The 24,718-nt window shown below is 36.7% G+C and overlaps 1 protein-coding gene across 2 annotated transcripts in view; it reads right to left on the bottom strand.

Moving 5' to 3' along the window:
• Positions 1-526: 526 nt before the first annotated feature.
• The window catches only part of DHX29 (DExH-box helicase 29), a 59,697-nt gene continuing 35,505 nt past the window's right edge, over positions 527-24,718 (bottom strand). Inside the window, exons 13-27 of one of the 2 annotated variants that reach the window (XR_004056496.1) lie at positions 22,467-22,643; positions 21,627-21,767; positions 20,216-20,360; positions 19,963-20,080; positions 18,643-18,727; positions 17,412-17,500; positions 15,884-16,012; positions 15,718-15,793; positions 14,722-14,946; positions 13,010-13,146; positions 12,462-12,555; positions 7,143-7,525; positions 5,957-6,088; positions 4,403-4,499; positions 527-819 (exon numbers count right to left, since the gene is read on the bottom strand). Coding sequence is in view for 1 of the 2 variants with exons in the window: in XM_010386471.2 (XP_010384773.1) it covers positions 767-819; positions 4,403-4,499; positions 5,957-6,088; positions 7,223-7,525; positions 12,462-12,555; positions 13,010-13,146; positions 14,722-14,946; positions 15,718-15,793; positions 15,884-16,012; positions 17,412-17,500; positions 18,643-18,727; positions 19,963-20,080; positions 20,216-20,360; positions 21,627-21,767; positions 22,467-22,643 (2,001 nt within the window). In the remaining variant the exon portion in view is untranslated. The remainder of the gene's footprint in view (positions 820-4,402; positions 4,500-5,956; positions 6,089-7,142; positions 7,526-12,461; positions 12,556-13,009; positions 13,147-14,721; positions 14,947-15,717; positions 15,794-15,883; positions 16,013-17,411; positions 17,501-18,642; positions 18,728-19,962; positions 20,081-20,215; positions 20,361-21,626; positions 21,768-22,466; positions 22,644-24,718) is intronic. The other variant, XM_010386471.2, reaches the window with a different exon arrangement.

Below are 24,718 nucleotides of genomic sequence, written 5' to 3'. Positions count from 1 at the left end.
TAAGTAATAAAAATAGAATTTCAAAAGATCGTCAGTAAGCAAAACAAATAGGACCAATGAAAAATATCTAAGCATACTTCACTATCTCAAAGTTACTGACCTTACCAGTTCAATCATGTGTACAAAAAGGGTTCAGGGGCAGGGATATCACAGCTGTAGCTTGAGAAAAACAATGCAAGGCTGACAGGAGTATTAGTCAATCCTGCCTGTCCTCCAGAACTACATGTTTATGTTTTCTGTATGTTACTGAAATAGGTGGAATCTATTAATAGTGCACTTATTTAGGCTTTGAAATTGAGTATCAAATACTAAATAACTGACTTCTGAAGTTGTTCCTTTTCATGGAAATTTAATTATAATTGGTTTTGGAGATTATTTTCCCTTCTGGGTCTATAGGGTTTAAATTCTGCAGACATCAAGGACTGATAGAGGATGAGGCAGCCACACAGGGAATCACAACATTAAGCTACAGATACCACAGACATAGGCCTTGCCCTTAAAGCACACAACGATGAACAAAACATGGATGATACCAAAGAATTTATTGTAAATGTAGTGGCAAATACATTCAGAATAATCATCATTAAAAAGGAACTAGAAAATTACACATATTTAAAGTATGTGCTTTTTTCCCACCACCTTTAAGTTAATGGCTAGTACCAACATTTTAAGTAATGAAATACTTAATGTGATGATCCATTTTCAGATAATTTCATGACTGTATCTTCATCTTAATTTTTAAAGCAGTTGACCATGAATTTCAGCATCAATTATTCTCTGTTTTTATCAATTCCGTAATGATCTGCAGAATCTTGTCATCTGAGTGGAAGAAAAAAAAATGCCACGAATAAATGCAACATTGTCTGATTTTCCAATGTATACACATGTAAATAAGAGGTATACGTCACTAACATTTTTTACATTAGAATACAGAATTAACAGCAGTAATAAATCTAGACACGCCTATAAATATTTTTTGCCCCACACAGATTTTAATTATTGCTGTAGGTTATGCCATACCTACTTTGACAAAAGTTAACATTTTGAAAAAAGATAACATTTGTCTAGGCTAAACCCCAAAGAGATAATATGATGTGAACTGTTACTTCTTTATAAGGAATTATAAATTTTATTCTATAAAAATTCCTTGAAGAAAGTAAGTTTCTCAACTTTTTCACTTGGCTGAAATATATTGAAGGCTCTACTGACTATTCAGTGTTCTTCAGAGTATGGAAGAATTTCCAAAGTATAAGCAAGGAAGGAAGAAAGAACTGTTATCAGTTTCTCCATGTTTAGTCCAAAGGAAGCAAAAAATTCTAACAGGGAAGTGCTCTTGGAGAGGTGTCAATGGGGAAGTGACAGACCACTCTACACAACAAAGGAATCAAATACCAATTAATTTGACAAACAGAGCAACAAAGGCTGCATTATTTGCTAAAGGGGTTTTGTTAACAACTGCTTCTACTTGGTAGTTACTCTGAAATTGTGACTTCCTAAGGACCTCATAACCACTCTTTAGAAAGTTACAATTATCAGGGCTGCAAAACTGAAATTCTACATTTACATTAGATACTCAGAAAATGCTGTGGCTTTCAATGGTTTCAATGGTTACAGTGGCATTAAAAACAACAAAAAAGTGGGAGGGAGGGGAAAAAGAGAGGTCATTTGTTTGAAGTTGGAACAATGGCAGGTCTAGAAAGAACATTTTTCTTTTTTATTTTTTAAGAGATGGAGTCTCACTCTCGCCTAGGCTGTAGTGCAGTGGTGTGATCACAGCTCACTGCAGCTCTGAACTCCTGGGCTCAAGCAATCTTCCCATCTCAGCCCTCTGAGTAACTGGGATTACAGGTGCAAGCCACCATACCTGGCTCCAAGAACCACAACTTTTAAATTGAGGAAGAGAGAGTAAAAGAAAGTACGAGAGTAAGTTCAGTTACTTCTTTTTCAAATGTTTGGCATTCTACCAACTTTTTGTTATAAACCCAAGAGAGAGCACTAACATACTTCTTCCTTCCTCCCAAGTCAAAGGTATACACTACACCCAACGGTAAGTTCTGCTCTCTCTCTTATGGCAAAGGGAACACTGATATCATTTCAAAAATTCATTTTGCTTAATTAAAAGCTGAGGTTCAACCTATACTTTATAAAATGTAATTCTTTCTATTGGCAAAGTTGTGATGCACAAAGCTCCCTGAGAAAAGAGCCCACATGTCTTAATATGTTAAGACCTGATCTACTTCTAGCAATATAGGAAAATTAATACATTTTAATGCTTATGCATTCATATTTAGTTATACAAAAAAAAACACAAGAGTATGAGGCTTCAGGGTAGCAGAACTAGATCAGGAGCTCCCCTAACTTGCCTGACTTGAGAATAAACTGGGGATAATTTTGAGAATAAACTGGGGATACTTTGTTCAGTACAATCATACTGAAGTCACTGATCAATTCTTAACATTAAAAGGACAACCAAATTTAAGTGCTTCCTGATGTGATGCAATGGGGAGAATACAGCACCAACTAGAAAGTATTATTTTTCTCAAAACTTATTCTAATCATACCTCCAAATATAACTACTAGTTTATAGGAAATACAGGAACATGTTAAAGCATGAGTATGTAACTAACCAAATATTAAATGTGGGACATGCTACCAGAAAAACAACTCAGTTTATTAAAAATAGTTAACTGCATTTAAAAAGGGGATAGCCTTAGAGGGGAAGTGTTACAGAATAAAAGATTTTAAAAATAATACAGCCACAGACCTCTCCCATAGAGATCAGTATGTCTAGGGTAGGTCTTTGGACCTTGTATTCTTTGCAACTGCCAGGATGATTTTGATGATTTGGCAAGTTTGAGAAACACTTCACTGGGCAAACTGCAAACTCAGGTGTGTCCATTGCAGATCTCTCTCTTATTTTTTGATACAGGGTCTTGTTCTGTCACCCAGACTGGAGTGCAGATACTCGCCTCAGTCTCCCAAGTAGTTGAGACAACAGGTACATGCCACTAGGCCTGGCTAATTTTTTTTTAAATTGTTTGTACAGATGACATCTCCCTATGTTACCCAGGCTGGTCTTGAACTCCTGGCCTCAAGTGATCCTCCTGCCTCAGCCTCCCAAAGTGGTGGGATTACAGGCAGGCGTCACCATGCCTGACTCATTTCAGATTTCTGTTGAAGGATAATGTGTTTATTTTATACAGAGAAATAGCTCTGCATTTGAAAGAAACACACAGTGGAAAAATCATGCTGAAACAAACCTAACAGAAAGTCCCTAAATCATATACACACACACAAATACATATACGGGTATGTGTTTATATACATATATTTCTTAGAGACAGAGTCTCTCTATGTTGTCTAGGCTGGACTTTAACTCCTGAGCTCAAGCTATCTTCCCACCTCAGCCTTCTGGGTAGCTGGGACTACAGGCATATGACACCATGCTTGGCTTATTATTTTTTTAAATAATAGCTATGTTACCAGTTTACTAAAATGCTAATAAGTAGCAAAGTTTACTATGCTCAGTTTTATTAACCTTTTTTTCTATGAAATGGCTAGAAGTTTAGAAATGAAGTTTAAGAGACAGGAGTAAACTAAACCTTAAGAGGATAATTAGGTTGTGAATAATCACTAATTGAGTTTGATGGAATTCAGCATAAAATAGATGGAATTTTTTTACAACTTCAGTATGCTTTAGTATACTCCAATGTTACAAAAAAATAATTTCTAGAATATTTCAGATTTTCTCTTAGAAAGTTTTTTTTTTTTTTTTTTTTTGAGATGGAGTTTCGCTCTTGTTGCCCAGGCTGGAGTGCAATGGCATGATCTTGGTGCTCACTGCAACCTATGCTTCTCAGGTTCAAGTGATTCTTGTGCCTCAGCCTCCCGAGTAGCTGGGATTACAGGTACCCGCCACCATACCTGGCTAATTTTGTATTTTTAGTAGAGACAGGGTTTCACCCATGTTGGCCAGGCTGGTCTCAAACTCCTGACTTCAGGTGATCCACCTGCCTTGGCCTCTCAAAAGTGCTGGGATTATGGGCATGAGCCACCGTGCCTGGCCTCTTAAGAAAGTTTTTCCACACATTAATACGTAGGTATGTGTACCTATGTATACACATACATACATACATCCATGTTTTGCTCGTCGTTGTGTGCTTTAAGGGCAAGACCTATGTCTGTGGTAGCTGTAGCTTAATGTTGTGATTCCCTGTGTAACTGCCTCATCCTCTATCAGTCCTTGATGTCTGCAGAATTTAAACCCTATAGACCAAGAAGGGAAAATAATCTCCAAAACCAATTATAATTAAATGTGTACCTATGTATACACATACATACATAGGTACACATATACTTTTGTGTATACTGTCTTTCACTTACATTATAAGCAAACACTTACTTTCAAGGGACATCTTTGGATTTTCAAGCTTTTTTCTTAAAACAGAATCAATGAGAACTCTCAGCTGCTTGAAAATGACAGCTATCTTTACAGGGGCCTGTTAAGAGGAGATGAAAAAAATGGACAAAGTCAATCCAGGGGAGTGTGAATGTGTTTAAGTAAATCAAGGCAAGCATATACTACAATCTGCCTTAGCACGTCTTGCTTTTAATGGAAAACACAATGGGAAAAATACAAATTATTTCTGCTAGCTAGGCATGCAAACCTCTCAATTTCCTTATTAAATCTGGTAACTCTTCCCAAAATAAGGCAACTATTATTCCAATAATTGTTTTCTTCTCTATTTATATCAACTCTGTGGAAGTTAAGACTACAGTTTTGGGGAGATAATTTTTTTTTTTTTTTTTTTTTGAGATGGAGTCTGTGTCGCCCAGGCTGAAGTGCAGTGGCGCAATCTTGCCTCACTGCAACCTTCACCTCCCAGGTTCAGAGCGATTCTCCTGCCTCAGCCTCCCAAGTAGCTGGGATTACAGGTGCGCGCCATAATGACTGGCTAATTTTTTGTATTTTTAGTAGAGACAGGGTTTCACCATGTTGGTCAGGCTGGTCTCTAACTCCTGACCTCATGATCCACCTGCCTCTGCCTCCTAAAGTGCTGGGATTACAGGCACGAGCCACGGCACCTGGCCTGGGGTGGGAAATTTTTTTAAACAGCTTTATTGAGATATAACTTACCCTAAAAATTCACTCATTTTCACTAATTTCAATAGCTTTCAGTAAATCTATAGAGTTGTGCAACCATCACAATCCAGTTATAAAACATTTTCACCACCCCAATTTCTTTGCACAAAGTGCATATAATTGTACAGCTGCACTTAAAATTCACCTCTCCAGTCCTAGACGAACGGCTGTCATAGAATAACCTAACAATGTAACAGGTATGTTTAGTTTAAGCTGGTCAATCTTGATGGGAGTACAGAGAAACAGATAAACTTATTGCTAGAAATAAGCATAGGCTGGTCTGATTTTTCCAGAGAAGAATTCAACAGTATGAAATAAACTATAAATCTGTTTGGTCTTTTTATTCCTTTTTATTCCACAATGTAGTGGAATGAGAATAAATTTGGGTATCAAATAGTCCTAGATTTGAATCTTGCTCTTTCAGTAACAATCCATGTAAATCTTGGGAAAATTATTTAACTTCTCACTGTGTTTAAGTGTCTCTATCTATATAAAAGAAACTATAGAAATCACCTAACAAGGCTGTTAGGCTATTAATTTGGGAAAATCCATATAAAGTTAACTATTGAAGTACCCAACACATAGAAAGCTAGGATTGTTATTAATAATAAATAGAATTTGTAATAGCAATATAATTTGATTTTCAAATTTAACAGATTTAAAACCACAGAGGCAAGATAAAATAAGCAATTCTACTTAACTCATATTATAAGAAGACATTATGCAGACTCCAATAAAATTTTAAAAATGTACCTCAATGGTACTGAAAGTTGAACATTTTTAATAATCAACAAAATCAGTTGTACTATGTACCTGAAAATAGATCCAGCCATCAATAGAAAGAAGACGTTCTCGGTGTTGAACTTCTATATCACCACCAAAAAGTAAAACTGGAAAAGGGGTTATTAGGGTAGTTTCTCTCAAATACACTCTGGCATACCTTATCTACATGGGAAAAAGGAGGGGAAATAATTTCAAAATATAAAAATAGAAGGAAGTCATTTATCTTTTTCAAGTAAGCATTCTTCTACAATTTATTATTCTACATTTTAAGCCAAGAGTATCTGTAAAGCTACATTTTCATTTTCTTATGTGCATAATTTATCAATTTTATAGTAATTACTATTACCACCTGTGCATTTATACTATAAAAAGGCATTGTAAATATTATTGCTAAGGTTGAGTTAGACGTTGAACATAAAGGAAACTAGGTACAAGCAACTTTATAATGCTAATGATATTAAATAATTAATGTTAAAATGATGATTAACTTTCAGTTTCTGGTTTCTAGACCAATATTCAGCTATGGGCGTCAATCAGTAATTTCTCATGTTTTACATTTAAGTTTGATAAATGTTGAGAGTTATTCAAGTCAGTGCTTGAAATTACGGATCTTTGTTATTTTAAAGGTCAAGAAACAAAATGGAGGCACTCTTTGTAAAGAGAGAAGAATTATGTTTCATTTTTTATGTTCCCTTTTCTTCTCATACTGCCTTAAAAATGTATAAATGAGACAGGTAACAAAAACCCAAAATATGAAGAGAAAATGCCATCTTAACCTTCACCATATGTTAAAAAATAAGAAAATGGAGTGGTCATGCAGCTCCAATTTAAAAGGTTGTTTTCGTTGTAATCTATAAATATTTGTTATTAAATTATCTTAGGTGATACTTGACCGAAACTGTTGCAAATCATTCACAGTTCTACTACACCATTCAGTATTCCCCTTATTTGGAAACAGCACATACAACTTGTCTTTTATTCCCTTCTGAGACAGCACCTTTTAATGAAATACTCAGGAGATTGATACATTATTAACCAACATCAATTTGCTATTACTGTCTTTATTCCAAGTAGAAAAGATGATGGGCAGAGTAGAAACCTTACTAATTTTTTTTTGAAGAGAAAATAAGCATTCTTTTGTTTGAAAAGCTATGTGCATCTTGATGTCAAATATTAACAAAAATGAATAGCTCAATTTGAGAACCAAATAAAATACCTGTTAGGGCATCCTAACTTGTTATGAATGACTTGTAGAATAATGCTCTGAATACTGGAATTTAGGAATGAGTACTTCACCTTCTCCTGGTATAAGAGCCATCCATGAGTTTGCAAATCTCTATTTACTGAGGATGGGTGTACTTGTGCTTTGCCTTGGGCCGTCTCCACAATGCAGGCCAATTTTTCTGTAACATCCACTGACTTTGTATAGATTATCTTCCCCACATTGTCATACAGTCCAGCCACCAGTACAGCTTTAAGAAGGGCAATTTCTTGGAATGAGAGGGTCTGTGATGCTCTGTTTCCTTCCCAGCTGGTAGAAGTTGTGGAAGATGAAAATCCTGCTGCCTTAACCAACTTTATTAACTCCTGCTTTACATCCTAGATTGGTTTATGTTAAAAACAGAAATAATCAAACTGATTAGAGAAATTTCCAAATAACATTGTAATTTATATTACTGCTTCCTATAAAAATTGACAGGATGCTAATGATTATTTAGCTAACTATAGCCCAAATTACCTTAAGGAAGAAAAAAAAGATACTGGAAAGTCAACTAGAATCAGCTATTCTCTTCACCCTAAGACTTTAGATGTCTCAAAACATAAGAATGTATAAAATTTGAGAGCAAGAAAAATGTGTCTGAACACATTTTCATTCGCTACATTTACTTCCATAGTAGCTCTCCTTTTTTCTCTGGAGATTTTTACTCAATGAGGATGGTCAGCATTGAGAAAGAACTGACAGAAATCTTGATTCTTGCAATGTACCTTCTTCATTTGTTTCTGGAAATTTATCTTAATTTCTCAAAGAACTTTGAAAAAGTTTATTAATGGCAACTTCATTTAATCTAAAATTGTTGCCTAAAATATTTTTCTACCTTTAATATATGCTGATCAGCAAAACTAGCACAGGAAGGATGGGCAGTTTTTCAAAGTACACAGGATACAAGCAATTAAAAGGTGATGTTTACCTTTAGGATATCCTTTATGTTTTAAGTTTGGGGCTTAAGGGACTGTCATTCTAGGGGAGAAAAGACCAAACAGACAGCTGCCATAACACCACAGGGTTAGTGAAGACATCTAAAACTTTGTAGTCCTAGGGAGGTGAAGAAAAGGCTCACAGAAGAAAGGGGGTGGAAAGCAATTTGAAGGTTGGGAGAAGTAGAGAGGAGATAAAGGAATAGGGGCTAAATTGAAGAAATAGCCCCCTCTGGGCTAACTGATTGGGATTTCTACATGTTCCCAGTCAGGTGGCCCAGAGGTGGCTATTTCTTCAATTTAGCTCTTCATATGCTTCGAGAAGGACAAAGTTCATTCCACTTAGAGAAGTCTCTGCTGTCATCCTAGCAGTTTTTTTTTTAATCACAAAAAATAGTGTGTCAAATATGGGAAAAAAACTTTACTTTTTAAAATATGAATATAGAATAGGGGGATTATGTGAGAGATACATTATTTTCTGAATACTTTTATAGCATATCTGGCCAAGCGAGGTGGCTCACACCTGTAATCCTTCCTAGCACTTTGGGAGGCTGAGATGGGAGGATCGCTTGAGACCAGGAATTCAAAACCAGCCTGGTCAATACAGCAAGACCCCATCTATTTAAAAAAAGAAAAAAAAAACTTTTATAGCCTATCTATATTAAACATTATTTCCTTTTACATAAGTATCACTAAAAATAAAAAGACAGTATTTGTGGGGGAACCCTGCTTTTCACATTCACCTGTCTTTACATTTTGACTACACTTCTACTCTCTCTCCTCCCAGAAATAAATTTGTTCCTGAATAGCAACCTAATAGGCTAAACCACTGGTTTCCTTCCTAAGAACAGACTGATAAAGTTGATCACAACCAGTCACTAAGTATGATGCTTTGAATGCCTTTTCATAACTAGCCATCCCAGGCTGTAGCTAAATAGCTGGCCAATATTTAGGGACATATACTAGAATTTCATGAAAAGGAATCAGGGCTCTTTGGAAACACGACTGATTCCAAGCCTGGAGCATAAAATACACTAGAGAAGCTTTCCATACCAAAAGCAAGGGAGCCATCAAAGATTGCTAAGATTATATGAAAAGGACTCAGCAGCCAACCCAAAGGGGCTCTCACTTCCCAAAGGGGAAAATTTGAGTATTAAAAAATTAACATCTGTAGAGAACTGAAACACATCAAATATATTTAAATCAATAAGTTCCTAACAATTTTTTAAAAAAACAAGATTCACTGATTACTTGTGGAGATGCTTAGGAATCAACTCATTATGAAAACTGCTAGGTAAAAGGAAACAAGCATTTATCCTAATTTTCTTGTATAAACTGTACCTCAGGGTATTCAAATATTAATAAGGAAAAAGTAGTTCTTTATGAAATAATTCTAGCTAACAAGTAGAACTATAATATCATCATTTGCAACCCTAATGAAATAATAGGTCTGAGTGTTATCAATGGCTGCTAAAAGCATTTCATGAAAAGCCAGTGGGGAATTTTGTAATGGATGAATCTAGCTGGCTCCATTGATATATCTTAATGTTACAAAAAGGGAGATGACTCCGAAAAAAAGAAAAAAGAAAAAAAAAAAAGATGAACTTGAATTGGATTAAACTCTCTCGATATAACATCCATTTATAGGAAATACAGGACACAGAAGAATATGTTAAATAATACCACAAGGATATAATCAGCCTTACCCAGACCCTAATGAAACAATAGGTCTGAGTGTTATCAATGGCTGTTAAAAGCCTTACATGAAAAGCCAGTGGGGAATTTTGTAATGGATGAATCTAGCTGGCCCCATTGATATATCTTAATGTTACAAAAAGGGAGATGGCTCCGAAAAAAAGAAAAAAGAAAAAAAACAAAGATGAACCTGAATTGGATTAAACTCTCAACACCCATCTATAGGAAATACAGGACACAGAAGAATATGTTAAATAATACCACAAGGATACAATCAGCCATATCCAGAATGCAGGAAACTCTACAGGACAATGTATCTGGTTTCTTCAAAAAATAAATGGCAAATAGGAAAAAACTGAGAAAGGGGTGACGATAGGTTAAGAGACTTTATTAAAAAACATATCAACCAAACTTAAAGTGTGGGCCTTGTTTGGATCATCCTTTGAACTAGCTGTAAAAAAAAGCCAGTAATGAGGTAACTGAGGATATTTAAATACTGTCTATATCTGATGGTATTAAGGAATTGGGTATTTTTAGGTGTGATAATGTTTAAAAAAAATCTGATACCTTGGATATGCTTCAAAATCTAGAGGGCAGATAGTAGAATAAAAGGAGTACAAGTAGATTGACCACAGGTTGATAATTACGAAAGTGGGAAATGGATATATGAAAGTTCATTATGTCCATACAATTTGATGTACGTTTGAAATTTTCCGTAATTAAAGAAAAATAACCACATTTCAGAGTTGAGAAGAAATATAGATTAATCTCCTTTCAACTTGCGTGTTGTTTTTTTTTCCTTTTCTTTTTTTTGAGACAAAGTCTCGCTCTGCCGCCCAGATTGGAGTGCAGTGGCGCGATCTCGGCTCATTGCAACCTCTGCCTCCTGGGTGCAAGCAGTTCTCTGCCTCAGCCTCCCAAGTATCTGGGATTACAGGCGCCCTCAAGCACACCTGGCTAATTTTTGTATTTGTAATAGAGATGGAGTTTCACCATCTTGGCCAGGCTGGTCTTGAACTCCTGACCTCATGATCCACCCGCTTCGGCCTCCCAAAGTGCTGGATTACAGGCATGAGCCACTGCGCCCAGTCCTTGTATTTTTTGTTTTTGGTTTTTTTTTTGAGATGGAGTTTTGCTCTTGTTGCCCAGGCTGGAGTGCAATGGCACAACCTTGGCTCACCGCAACCTCCATCTCCTCGGTTCAAGTGATTCTTGTGCCTCAGCCTCCCGAGTACTGGGATTACAGGCATGCGCCACCACACCTGGCTAATTTTGTATTTTTAGTAGAGACGGGGTTACTCTATGCTGGTCAGGCTGGTCTCAAACTCCCAATCTCAGGTGATTCACCCACCTCCGCCTCCCAAAGTGCTGAGATTACAGGTGTGAGCTACCACACCCGGCCCTTTTTTTTTTTTTTTTTAAGTGAAAAACTGAGACTTCTAATTCCCAAGATAGTGTTTATGAAATCGTGTTGCGGCTGTGCGCGGTGGCTCAAGCCTGTAATCCCAGCACTTTGGGAGGCCGAGACGGGCGAATCACGAGGTCAGGAGATCGAAACCATCCTGGCTAACACGGTGAAACCCCGTCTCTACTAAAAATACAAAAAAAATAGCTGGGCGAGGTGGCGGGCGCCTGTAGTCCCAGCTACTCGGGAGGCTGAGGCAGGAGAATGGCGTGAACCCGGGACGCGGAGCTTGCAGTGAGCTGAGATCCGGCCACTGCACTCCAGCCTGGGGGCAGAGCGAGACTCTGTCTCAAAAAATAAAAAATAAAAAAAAAAAAATGAAATCGTGTTGCATCTTTTCTTTTTTAAAAGAGATAGGGTCTCACTCTGTTACTCAGGGTACAGTGGTACAATTGTAACTCACTGCAACCTTGAACTCCTGGGCTCAAGCAATCCTCCCACCTCAGCCTCCTGAGTAGCTGGGACTACAGGCATGTGCTACCATGCCCATTTCATTTTTTTATTTTTGGTAGAGACGCGTTCTCACCATGTTGCTCAGGCTGGTCTCAAACTCCTGGCCTAAGGCCATTTTCCTGCTTCAGCCTCCCAAAGCACTGGGATTACAGGCATGAGCCAGTCTTTTTAATCATTTCTTGAACATACTATGATTATTATTATTATTGTTTTTTTTTTTGAGACAGAGTGTCGCTCTGTCACCCAGGCCGGAGTGCAGTGGTGCGATCTGGGCTCACTGCAAGCTCCGCCTCTTGGTGCACCCCATTCTCCTGCCTCAGCCTCCTGAGTAGCTGGGACTACAGGTGCCTGCCACCACGCCCGGTTAATTTTTTTTTTTTTTTTGTAATTTTAGTAGAGACGGTGTTTCACCGTGTTAGCCAGGATGGTCTCGATCTCCTGACCTCATGATCTGCCTGCCTCGGCCTTCCAAAGTGCTGGGATTACAGGTGTGAGCCACTGCGCCCAGCCATACTATGATTATTAAATACTATTTTAAATCACTGTGTAATACATACAAGTTACTTGCTGGAAGAAATAAGTCAAGTACAATCACAAATGTACTAATTCAACAAATGTTTTATTAAGCCTTTACTATGTGACAAGTATTTTCCTAGGCATTCTTTTTTCCAAAATAAACTTATAGTTGCCCATGACTCTGAGTGAGAGATCCATATTAAGAATTACCTCTAGGGTTAACAGTGATGTTCTATTGAGAAAGTTCCTCCGGCAATATGTGATTTCAGAACGATAACCTCCTTCTTGTCGTGCTTTCTTCCATCTAGATAAATAAAATGTCAATTAATGAATAAAGTTCACCATGTTCTCTTTCCAAACTCTTTTTCAGAGCTAATAACCAAAGTAAGATTTAATTAAATTATAATTTAAAAAGGGGAGGGATCTTGCTTGTAGCAGCTACCAATTGTATATAAGAATATTAACTTATTAACAGATATGTTAACAGTATTAACAGATTTTTTTTACGTTTAACAGTAAATTATTAAGTTATTTCAAATATGAGTTAATATACATATAATACCAAATATATTATTCTTAAGTTTTAAGAAGGATTATAAAACACATGACTCTCTAAAATAATTATACCTTGACAGATGAAATAACTAAAAATAAATTTAAACCTCAGATGTACAATTTTAATGAGTCAAAGGTAATTGTTTTTAAGTAAATAACCTCACGTAATTGGCTTATTGATAACGGCCAGATTATGTTTTTACCCTAGATAAGCATTGTAGATTGTCAGATGGTCTGAATCCGCCATGGCCAAAGCTGATTTTGCAAGATCTGCTTCATCTTTTCGACCAATTGGTGTGGTAAAAGGAGACTTCTCTGTCATAACTGCAGCTAGTGTTGCCTATCCATAAATGACAAAACAATTTATCATTAAAGAGCTATACAGTGAAAGTTAACTTATGAAAGAAAGCAAATCATAAAACAATCACCCTTTAAGTTGCCTGTTTATTTTCAATACTTTTATTATGTTCTACTATAGCTAATTTATATTTTCATTTTAAACAGTTATTTTTTGTTCCATTTTAAGGAATTTCAAAAATACATCCCTTTACTTTTATACCCTTTCTGTGAGGTAAGGAGGCAATTATCACCACAATCAGAGAAAAAAAACTGAACATTTATATAAATGATTTACAGTCTATCATACAGTTAGAGGCAATCTGGGAATCCTAATTCAGTTATCTTGTCTCCAAGACTGTCAAATTTCCACTCTTAGTCTGCCATGATCTTTAAAAATAATTTGGACATAACAATCCATTTGTTGTTGTAGGTTTTCAGATAAACTATTATGGAAGAGGTTATTTTTTGAACTTCGCAAAATTCTGGTGAATATCTATTTCGAATACTAAACAGAGAGAGACTGCAGTAATAAGTCACATTTTCTTCATTTTGTTTTTATTTCTGGATTTTTTTACAGACAGGGTCTTGTTCTGTTGCCCAGCCTGGGGTGCAGTGGCCCAATCACAGCTCACTGCCCCCTCCTACTCCGGGGCTCTGGCAATCCTCCCACCTCAGCCTCCTGAATAGCTGGGTCTACAGGGGTGCACCACCATGCCTGGCCAATTTTTTTAATCTTAATTTTTTTTTGCAGAATCAGGGTCTCACTATGTTGCCCAGGCTTCCATTCTGTTTTTAAATAGCCTTTATTGGTAATCCCAGAAAAGGCCATAGCTTCATAAAGTTGGAAAGTTGGAATGGCACAGTAAGCATATGCGTCCAGAGACTCAGACAGATTTGAATTTGTTAATTCTGAGATAATTTGAGAAAAGAGAACTCTGCTAATTATTGGCTCAGAGAGAGAGCCCAAAAAAGGAAAGAAAAAAAGTTTTTAATTTTACCTTTCAGTCGGTAGTGTTCAAAGCTTCCTAAGAATCATCCACTACATATTCCATTAAATATTTCAAGTGGGTTGAAAACAAAAGTTTAGACAAGTCAAAATAACTCACAAAATAGTACCTACAGTACACTTAAGTAAATGGATGAACAGATTTTCAAGTATATAAATATAAAAACTTAAATATTATATTAAAATATTCTTATCTGACCTGGCCAACATGATGAAACCCCATCTCTACTAAAAATACAAAAATTAGCCAGGTGTGGTGGCACGTGCCTGTAATCCCAGCTACTTGGGAGGCTGAGGCATGAATTGCTCGAACCCCGGAGGCAGAGATTGCAGTCAGCCTAGATTGCACCACTGCTCTCCAGCCTGGGCGACAGTGCCAGACCCTGTCTCAAAAAAAAAAAAAAAAAAAAAAAAAATTCTTATCAAGCATTCAGGCCCTCTCAGTTTTATTGTTAGTACAGACATTCTATTTAGTTAAAAAAAATTTTTAATTAACAATTGTTTCCAAACTTGTAATTTCCTGGTCAAAGGATATTTAAAGTGAAGCAGCAGCAGCATTGTTTGACTTACCACTGGGTCAAGGCAGCCAAATATGGCACCAAAAATAAGCATCTTGCCAATCTTGACATTCACAGGTAAAGCTGCAAGGTGTTGGCCCAACGGAGTCAGTTTAGGGTCATTTAATTCACAAGCTCCAATTTTTCGGAGTAAATTCATTGCATTGCTGATCACTTGGAGCTGAGGAGGATCTAAGGCTTTGGAGAGGAAATCTTCAGGAGAACCAAGATTACATTTCTGCAGATTAAAAAAGTAATAAAATTGGTATGAAATCAAAGAATTAACACTACCCAATGAGATGGTACTGGAACTAAATTTGACTTCAGTAAAATTTTAAGCAAAGAGGGTAAAATGTGTTAGTAGGGCTATCCTGTTATTTTTTTTTATAATGGGGGCAGAGGAGTTGGGGGGAAGAGTATATGAGTGTTTGTGTGTGTGTGTGGGTGGGGAGGGAATAAGGATTAGATTTTCCACTTCACAGTTTTAGTTTCTTAATTCCGGATTTTGATAGAGTCAAAAATCTAAGAACTGAAGGATATTATAGATCTTTCAGTCAAAGAAGACCTTTGTTTAGGTCAGGGTTTCTTGATCTAAGTACTACTGATATTTTGGGCTGGATAATTCTTTGTTTTAGGGAGCTGCCCTGTAAACTGTCAGATGTTTAGGAGCATCCCAGATCTCTACCTACTAGATACCATTTACCCTCCCTGTCCAATTATGACAACCAAAAATATCTCCTGACATTGCCCAATGTCCCCTGGTAGGCAACAGTGCCCCCAGTTGAGAACTACTAGTCTAGGTTATGAGGCTGATAATCTGTAAAGTGTTAAGTGTCTGGCAAAACCCAAACACAGTGGATTTACTTATAATAAGATGGATAAGGGCATATATTAAATAAGAGTAAAAAAGTTGAAAATCTAAAGCAATATAAGGTAAGTTTAGGTGTTCTTTTTTTCTTTTCTAGAAAGGGGTGAAGGACAAAATTCATCTGAGTTCCCTTGAGATTACCATAATATGAAGGCATAATTCCTCCAAAGGTACACGTAAGATTTCAGGAACAGAATACTCCATAAAGCCTTCAAATCTGAAAAATAAAGAAATACTAAATACGTATTATCAGAAATGTCACACAGTACTGGTTTATGTGTTTTACATTTCCAGTGCTATGCCATACCTTTCTCTTGTGTACATCCGGAAACAGAAGCCATCTCTGACCCGCCCAGCTCTTCCCTGGCGCTGCAAAGCACTGGCTTTACTGACAAACGTCTCGACCAAAGAACTCATCTGACTGCTTTCATGGTACCTGAAGAAATGTTTTAGGAGGGAATATGTAGGTAATTGACTTAAGTCAAAATTGTAAAAAGCTGGATTTGACTGTTACAACTAAGTTAAATATAGGCTTAAAAACTCCATTATTGTGGACCAATAATTCTCAAATTATGCTTCTTATTTAAATAATTTAGTAAACATTGCATACTAAATACACTACAAATTAAAAGTCTGGCAAAAGAAAAAAAACTTCTTTAACTTATCCTTTCTCATACTAACCTGATCATAGAATCTTTTAAAAATTTAGTAGAATATCTATTAATTAAGGAATGAGAATTCTTTGACATATTTTGAGAAGTGTTACTGTGAATATTATAATTCAACATACTTTTCACAATACAGTTAAACCCTGAAAACATTTTCTCTAGAGGTACAATTCAAAGAATCAAGAATCTACTTTTTATTGAATAGCGGTACTCTCTTGCAGATATTGCTATGGTTTCCTAAAACAGGGGATAGTGTATCTAGGTTACAGTAGACTACTAAAGGTGGTCTGTCCTATTTATGTAATATAAACATTATTTATACAGTAGTAATCTTTTTGTTGATTACTACTTTTAGTACTTTAGTTACAGTTACCTATTAGGTTCCAGTTACTGAACTAGGCACTTTCAGTTTTGAAATTTTCATTTTGACTGGGTGAGGTGGCTCATGCCTGTAATACCAGCACTTTGGGAGGTCGAGGCGGGCAGACTGCCTGAAGTCAGGAGTTCAAGACCAGCCTGGCCAACATGGTGAAACCCTGTCTCTACTAAAAATACAAAAAAATTAGCCAAGTATGGTGGCAAGCGCCTGTAATCCCAGCTACTCAGAAGGCAGAGACGGGAACTGCTTGAACCAGGGAGGTGGAGGCTGCAGTGAGATTGTGCCACTGCACTCCAGCCTGGGTGTCAGAGCAAGACTCCATCTCAAAAAATAAAATAAAATAAAAATTTTTCATTTTACCCATTTGCGAATGAGGAAACTGATGATTACAGAGGTTATATGTTATGTTACTTGCTCAAGGGATTTAAATTCACCTCTTACTCCAAAAGCCATGTTTCTTTTCCAAATTACACAAATAATGTTTTTTGTCAAACAATTTATTTTACAAATAAAAAATCTATAAAAATTTGTGTTTTGAAAATTTTTCTCAGTACTTTTTAAAAGTCGCACTATACTGGCATTACTTATGGGAAAACCCATGACATGAAATTCTGACATTTACTCATATATTTTAAAGTTTCTTATAGTTTCTCTAAGGCTTTTGCTTTGGACAGAACTAGGACATTTAGGATTTTCGCTATATAATTTTAGAATTTCTCCCAAGAATTCAAGAGCCTCAGCCTCTTTCCAGGTTAAAAAATGTTTTGATTTGGGAAATTTAAACTTACTTATTTTCTTTTGTTCTTCCAGTATCAATTACAAATACAACATCTGGAATAGTGATACCCGTCTCTGCAATATTTGTTGCTAAAACAATCTGAAAAAAAACAAAAAGCTTAAAACATTTAGACTACTTTCATTAATATATCATTATTTATATTAGTTTGAGCTGATGAAATTTAAAAACTGCATTTCAATTTCAGTCACAAAAATTTACAATCTATTTGCTATTACTATGTAATTTTAATTTACTTTAGTTTTGTCAGCTTAGCTTACTAATTAGACTAAATCTAAAATACAGATTTTTTAGTCCAACAAAAACACCACTCCCCTAATTCTAGTCAATCATCTTAAAAATGACATAAGTAGGGCTGGGCGCAGTGGCTCACACCTGTAATCCCAGTACTTTGGGAGGCCAAGGCAGGAGGATCACCTGTGGTCAGGAGTTTGAGACCAGCCTGGCCAACCTGGCAAAACCCTGTCTCTACTAAAAATACAAAAATTAGCCAGGCTTGGTGGCAGGTGCCTGTAATCCCAGCTACTCAGGAGGCTGAGGCAGGAGAATCACTTGAACCCGGGAGGAGGAGGTTGCAGTGAGCTGAGATTGTGCCATTGCACTCCAGCCTGGGCAACAAGGCTGGAGTGTTGTTGTGAAACTCCGTCTCAAAACAAAAAAAACATAAGTAGAATGGGAAACTGGGTAGAGAATGAAGACAGCTGAGCACAGCCCTTCACTATTATTAGGGAAAAAAAAAATCACATTAATGAGAAGAACTAGGTTGTTGTCCTGGCTCTGCTGCTTATTAGCTTTGTGACCTACCTAATGGTTTATGTACAGGAAAAATCAGAGAGGATCTGCCTAGAGAACAACAAGAATACTCCCAGGATTTAAATATTCAGTCTCCTTTGTGATGCCTAATATCCAATCTCCTTTGTGATGCCTTCTTGGGAAAAAGTTGTGACTTTTTTCCCTCAACAGGCAACATGCATACCATATTTTTCAACTAGCACTCTCTCAATGAAGTCTTCTCCCTTAAATAGCACATAATGTAAACCTACAGATGCTTGAATTGTAACATTGGGTTCACTTCTGATGATGGTAAGGCGCAGAACACTTGGAGTTGGCAGTGCACATCAAGCACTTAATGTTAACAACTGTCTTTGAAGATAAAAAGTTATACTGCCGTCATAAAATATTCTCAGGTGTATCACATATAAATTTGCTGTACTAAATTTTACCTTCCTGACTCCTGGAGGAGGAAGTGTGAATGCTGCAGCTTGATCTTGGGTTGAAAGAATAGAATGCAGAGCTATCACTTTATATCTGAAAGTTAAAATCATAGTTCTTAGCAAGGGTTTCTCTTTAGAAGACACTGCAAAGAACAACAAAATTTATTTGCATATAGCAAGCAACTTTAAGATTTTTTACTATGAAAAAATTTAAACATACACAAGTGTTTACAGAAGTGTACAATGAAACCTCATATACACGCATCACAGAGAATATAAACAAATTATGCGAACAGGATTAAATTTTTTTAATGTTCTTTTTAACGTTGAAGTGGCTTGTATGGTTTATTACAGTAGTAATAAACTCTATTGAAACATATAGTAAACAGCTGATTAAATATATATGGCTGATAAACTGCAGTTTGGTTGGAGTTTTGCACAATTTAGCAGGTTGGCAGGAGTCACCATCTTACTTTTAAACCACAGGATTCCCTCTGCTTAATCTTATTAAGAAGATGAAGGCTGGCTGAGTGCGGTGGCTCATGCCTGTAATCCCAGCACTTTGGGAGGCTGAGATGGGTGGATCATCTAAGGTGAGGAGTTTGAGACCAGCCTGGTCAACATGGTGAAACCCCATCTCTATTAAAAATATAAAAATTAGCTGGGCGTGGTGGTGTGCACCTGTAGTCCCAGCTACTTGGGGAGGCTGAGGCAGGAGAATCACATGAACCCGGAGGTAGAGGTTACAGTAAGCTGAGATTGTGCCACTGCACTCCAGCCTGGCCAACAGAGCAAGACTCTGCCTTAAAAAAAAAAAAAAGAAGATGAAGGCTACAGGCAGTGGCTCACACCTGTAATCGCAGCACTTTGGTAGGCCAAGATGAGAAGTTCGCTTGAGCCCAGGAGTTTGAGGCCAGCCTGGGCAACAGAGGAAGACCCTGTCTCTATGAAAAAAAAAATTCTAAATTAGCTGGGCGTAGTGGTGCATGCCTGTGGTCCCAGCTGCTCAGGAGGCTGAGGTGGTAGGACTGCTTGAGCCCAGGAGTTTGAGGCTGAAGGTGCAATCACGCCACTACACTACAGCCTAGGCAACAGAGAGAGAATCTGTCTCAAAAATAAAATAAAATGGAACAAATGCAGAATATAGTACCTAAAAATTTTTAGTAGATAACATGTTATAATGGAAATGTTTAAACAAAAAAATCTTACTTCCCCATAGGCAATTTTAACCTTTGGTGAAAAGACTGAAAACTCTGATCAAGGGTTTTAATGTACCAAATATTTTCCTATTTTAAAACAACCAGGAATATAATGAAGATGTGTAGTTACCGTTCAGAATAAAATCTTCTATCATTTGACAGAAGATCATACAACTGCTGAATATGAGCAAGACCTGGTAAAAAGATCAATACTGCTCCTTCAATATTTCTGAACTGGGGACTTTTATCTGAAATTAAAAAAAGATACAATATTCAAAATAAGAAGATAAAAGGAACAGCATATAAAATATTAACAATACATCTCCAGCTAGTAGAAATGTTTTATCAAATAAAATGGAGACCCATTAGAAATAGAAATATACCTAAGTATGCAAGAAGTTCCAAAATGAGATCCAGGTTGATTTTATGAGGATTCATGTATAGAATAGCATGCTGAGTGCGGCTGCTGTACTTTTGGTAAAATGGATTTAAATCAGCATTTGCTCCAGTCTGAACTGGGATGTATTCCTAAAAGAAATCCAACCAGAGGGAGCTGAATAAAAATATTAAGTATTTTTGTAAGACAAAGAAGGAAAAAAGGTGGTATTTGCATTCATCAAATCTATATTTTTCTCATTGTCACCATTACTATTTTGTTAAGATACAGAAAGAATATACTTAATAGTGGCGAGAGTATCAGAAAGTATCATCTCTCTCCTATAATGTCATCCAGCCCTTAGGTATAGCAAAACCTTTTTATCTTGGCATATACATACTAAAATAATTGTAGAAAAGCATATTGTAACCATGTATGCATCATTCTGTGGCAACCAAAAAGCAGCCAGGCCAAGAGAGGTCATAACTTTAATAAGTAGTTTGTACCTGGCTCATTCCTTCTACATTCTACTTTGGCTCCTGAATTCCAGTCATCTCTTTTGAAATAATTATACTTTTCTAAAGTCTTTCTTTAGTTAGTAATTTTTACCTCTGGTGTTTTAGGGCAAGATTTAAATTTTTGCTTTCTTGGTCTATCTGCTTAATAAAAATATAAAGATAACTTTAACTCTGTGTTTTCATTAAATTGGAAACATGCATGAAATATCATGGATATGACAAAAATGCTGGATCTAGTACCACTGGCTAAAATGCAGGATTTTTTTTGATATTTCTGAAAACATGTAATTGAAACTAACTTCCCAGGAAGAACTATGCCCTACACAGCTTCAGTATGTATGTATGTACGTACGTACGTATATACGTATCTATTTATCTATCTATATCTATCTATCTATCTATCTATCTATCTATCTATCTATCTATCTATCTATCACTATCTACCTATCACCATCTTGCCTCTGCCCTGCTCCTGCCAGGACAGAGGCTAAGAAAACTAATGGCAAGGATCTAGATTTCAGACCTGCCCTATTCTGATCACCTATGGTGTTGAGATGAAGTAGAGAAAAATCACTACTAATGTACTCCTCAATAACTGATCACTGTTACAAAATTGTTATAAGAAGTTGCTTCTAACTTGTATGGTCCTTGATTTTGTATGTGTACCTAGATGGCCCAGAATAGTTTAAGAGGACAATCAAAGTATCACAAATCAAAGACTACAGTCTATGAAATAAAGATTAAAGAAACGACCTTTAAAATTGGTTCATTCTCAGATCTGTTCCTCATCTATCAAATTATACTCAAATTCACTGTGTTAACCATATGATTTGAAACTCTTGTGGCAGGTTAGGCCCTGGATATCATTATCTGATATCTTTCAAAATATTTTCTTTTTACCTGATATTTTTTTATTCCCCCAGCTTTGCTTGTAACATTAATGGTTACTTCTTCTTCCTCTTCCAGAAACTTCTGACAATATTCTGAGTCTTTCTCCAGTACAAAACCTGTTTCTTCTATTATATCTTCAAGATGAAAAACCTGCATAGAATAAGGCATATAAATGGGTGAATTCAAATTCATTTCAGTAAATATCATTTTAAAGAGAACAAGGGGACACCACCTTTTGAATGTCACCAAACACTAATTTAGAATATTATGAAAAAAAATTTTTAGTATTATTTGGGAATGAAGACTTGGTTGACAGAGAGGGATTATCTCTAAAGCCTCAAGACAAATTACATTATGAGATATATTTATATATATACATATAACGTGAAACAGTTAAGAGTAGATTATATTAGCTGAACTGAAAAGGTAAGAATCAAGAATAGAATATGTAGAAAGGAAGCTTTAAAGACAACCCTAAATTTGAGGGGTGGGTGAAAAAGGAGTTCCTTATTGCCAGGTAGCCACTCTTTTTTTTTTTTTCCCCCTGACCATTAGATGACCAGGGAAGGGCGGCAACTCTTAATCTGAATATGATGATTTTCATGTGAAAATAGTTTTATGTTTTTTAGCCCTCAGGGCTGCCTTGAGTCAACACCCTCCTTTCTCTCCTATCCAGCCTCAGGCAAGGCAGTAACAGCCATCTGATTCTTAAGGCTGTGTCCCCCTCCTCTGACGACTCACTGAACCTAGGAATAGTTCTGGCCTCAGACTACAAGCACCCATCTCCTAGGGAAAGAACCTGTTGGTAATGCAGTTTCTGCTTATACGCATATTATAAAGAAAACTTACCTCAACAGGATAACTTCTTCCTGAAATTCTGAGAATGGGGCAGTGTGTGAAATATGTAGAAAATTTTTCGCTGTCCACAGTGGCACTCATTAGAATCAAGTGTAGATCAGAACGTTTCTGTAAAATTTCCTTCAAGATAATTAGTAGGAAGTCTGACTGGACACTTCTTTCATGAACCTAGTTTTAAAAAGGGAATAAAAAAATTCATCATATATTGTATAAATTCTAGTAAGAGGCTTGAACAATCAGACACCCAGATTTACTAAAAGTTATTCAATATCTAAGTATAGTCAGTACATGTGCAGGGAGGGAGAAGCTGTATGTTTTAAATACGGCAGATCTTCAGAACTGAAAATAAAGTCATTCTCTAAAATTGAAGTCACTGAAAATCATATAATAAACTAGATTAGCCATGACAGCATGACTCTACCCTAGGAGATGGTTTGCAAATCAGATCAGATGTAGCTGATAAGGCCGGGTACAACTCTAAGTTTGAGGGATGCGTGAAAAAGGAGTTCCTTATTGCCAGTAGCTCATACTTGTAATTTGAGCACTCTGGGAGGCCGACACGGGCAGATCACCTGAGGTCGGGAGTTTGAGACCACCCTGGCCAACATGGCGAAACCCTGTCTCTACTAAAAATACAAGTATTAGCCAGGTACGGTGGTGTGCACCTGTAATCCCAGCTACCTGGGAGGCTGAGGCAGGAGAATCACTTGAACCCAGGAAGCAGAGGTTGCAGTGAGTGAGCCAAGCTCATACCACTACACTCCAGCCTGGGCGACAGAGTGAGACTCTGTCTCAAAAAAAAAGAAAAGATGTAGGGTATATCCCAAATTTCACTTAGAAGCAAGAGTGACTGCTAAATCTCTGCCACTAATATAAAACTATACTGTCACCATCACAAGACAGATGGTTTATCTACTAGGTAGAAAAAGAGGCATTAACTAGCAGGAATCCGAGAGAATCTCTATCACTGTCAGAAAAAAGGGTTTTATGCTCTTCTAACACATGCATTTTAGGGAAGAGCATGGATGGGGTATACTGTCAGAACTTTAGTATCTGTTGACTCTGAGTCTATCTTCCAACTTTCTGTACTGTGATTTATTTCTACTCTATTTTATAACAGATTTAAGGTAGCACAAAACGATAAAGTATATCAAGGTAACAAAACAGGTTTTATCATTCATTTGTTTGAAAGGGAGGCAGTAGGGGTTAAGTGTGACTTAGGGAACTTTAAATGACTTAGGGAAAGTCATTTAAATATTCTGGGTCTATTTCTTCTATAAAAGGAGAATACAAATAATGCCAATTTCATAGAGTTGTGACAATCAAATGAGATAATGCAAAGCCCTTAGAACAGAGCCTAACAGTAAGTACTCAGCATTGTGCTAGATGCTGGAGTTTAAAAAGCAACCAAGAGAGTTCTCTTCCTTTGAGTTTTCAGTGCAGTAAGAAGATGCTGTATAGGATGGTTTTAAATTATATATGAAGGAGAGCTAATCCCGATGGTCAAGGCGACTACTAAGACAAATGCCATTGATGCTGAGAACTGAGGGATGAGTATGAAAAGAAAAAGAGGAGGAAGAAACGAGATGAAAAAAGGAGAAAATAGCGTTCATGTTAAGGTACACAGTGTGTATGAATTCATGGTAGAAAGAAGGATCATACTAACTTTCAGAAACTGGAGAAACAAAAATAATGACTTGAGCATGGGATGGGGGATGGGTCAGAAATAAAGCTGGTAAGATACTCAATAAACTGCCCTGTAAGGCCTTGTAAACTGGGTTAAGGAGTTGTGACTTTTTCCTAATGAGTCAGGAAGGGCAGTGATTAAAGCACTTTAAAGCAGAGGAATCATGTGGTCTGAGTTTTATTTTAAAAAGGATAATCCTGGCTACAATGTGGAAAATGTGGAGGAGAGCAAAACAAAGCAGGAAGTTTAATTCATTAGAGACTTTTGTAGTAATTAAAGAAATAATGGTGGCGTCTTCAAGGGTAACACCAGTGAATACGGAGAAAAGTAAATGTACTTGAGAAAGGCAAAATAAAAGGACTAGCTGACTGGATTCAGGGGATGTGGGAGAAAGAAGGAAAAATCTTAAAGACATTTTTACTTTGGTGGTTTGACCAGGTGACTGGGGATCATTCAGAGATTTAGAAGAGAGGAGAAGGGGCAAGTTATACAAGATGAACAGGGAGGAGAGATGTTGAGTAGTAGAACTGCTGAGTTTGGAGTTCCTAAGACTGAA

This window comes from Rhinopithecus roxellana, chromosome 3 (assembly GCF_007565055.1).
Source record: "Rhinopithecus roxellana isolate Shanxi Qingling chromosome 3, ASM756505v1, whole genome shotgun sequence".
Lineage (NCBI taxonomy): Eukaryota > Metazoa > Chordata > Mammalia > Primates > Cercopithecidae > Rhinopithecus > Rhinopithecus roxellana.
Note: the sequence above shows the minus strand (reverse complement) of the source record. Positions and strands in the feature narration are given on the sequence as shown.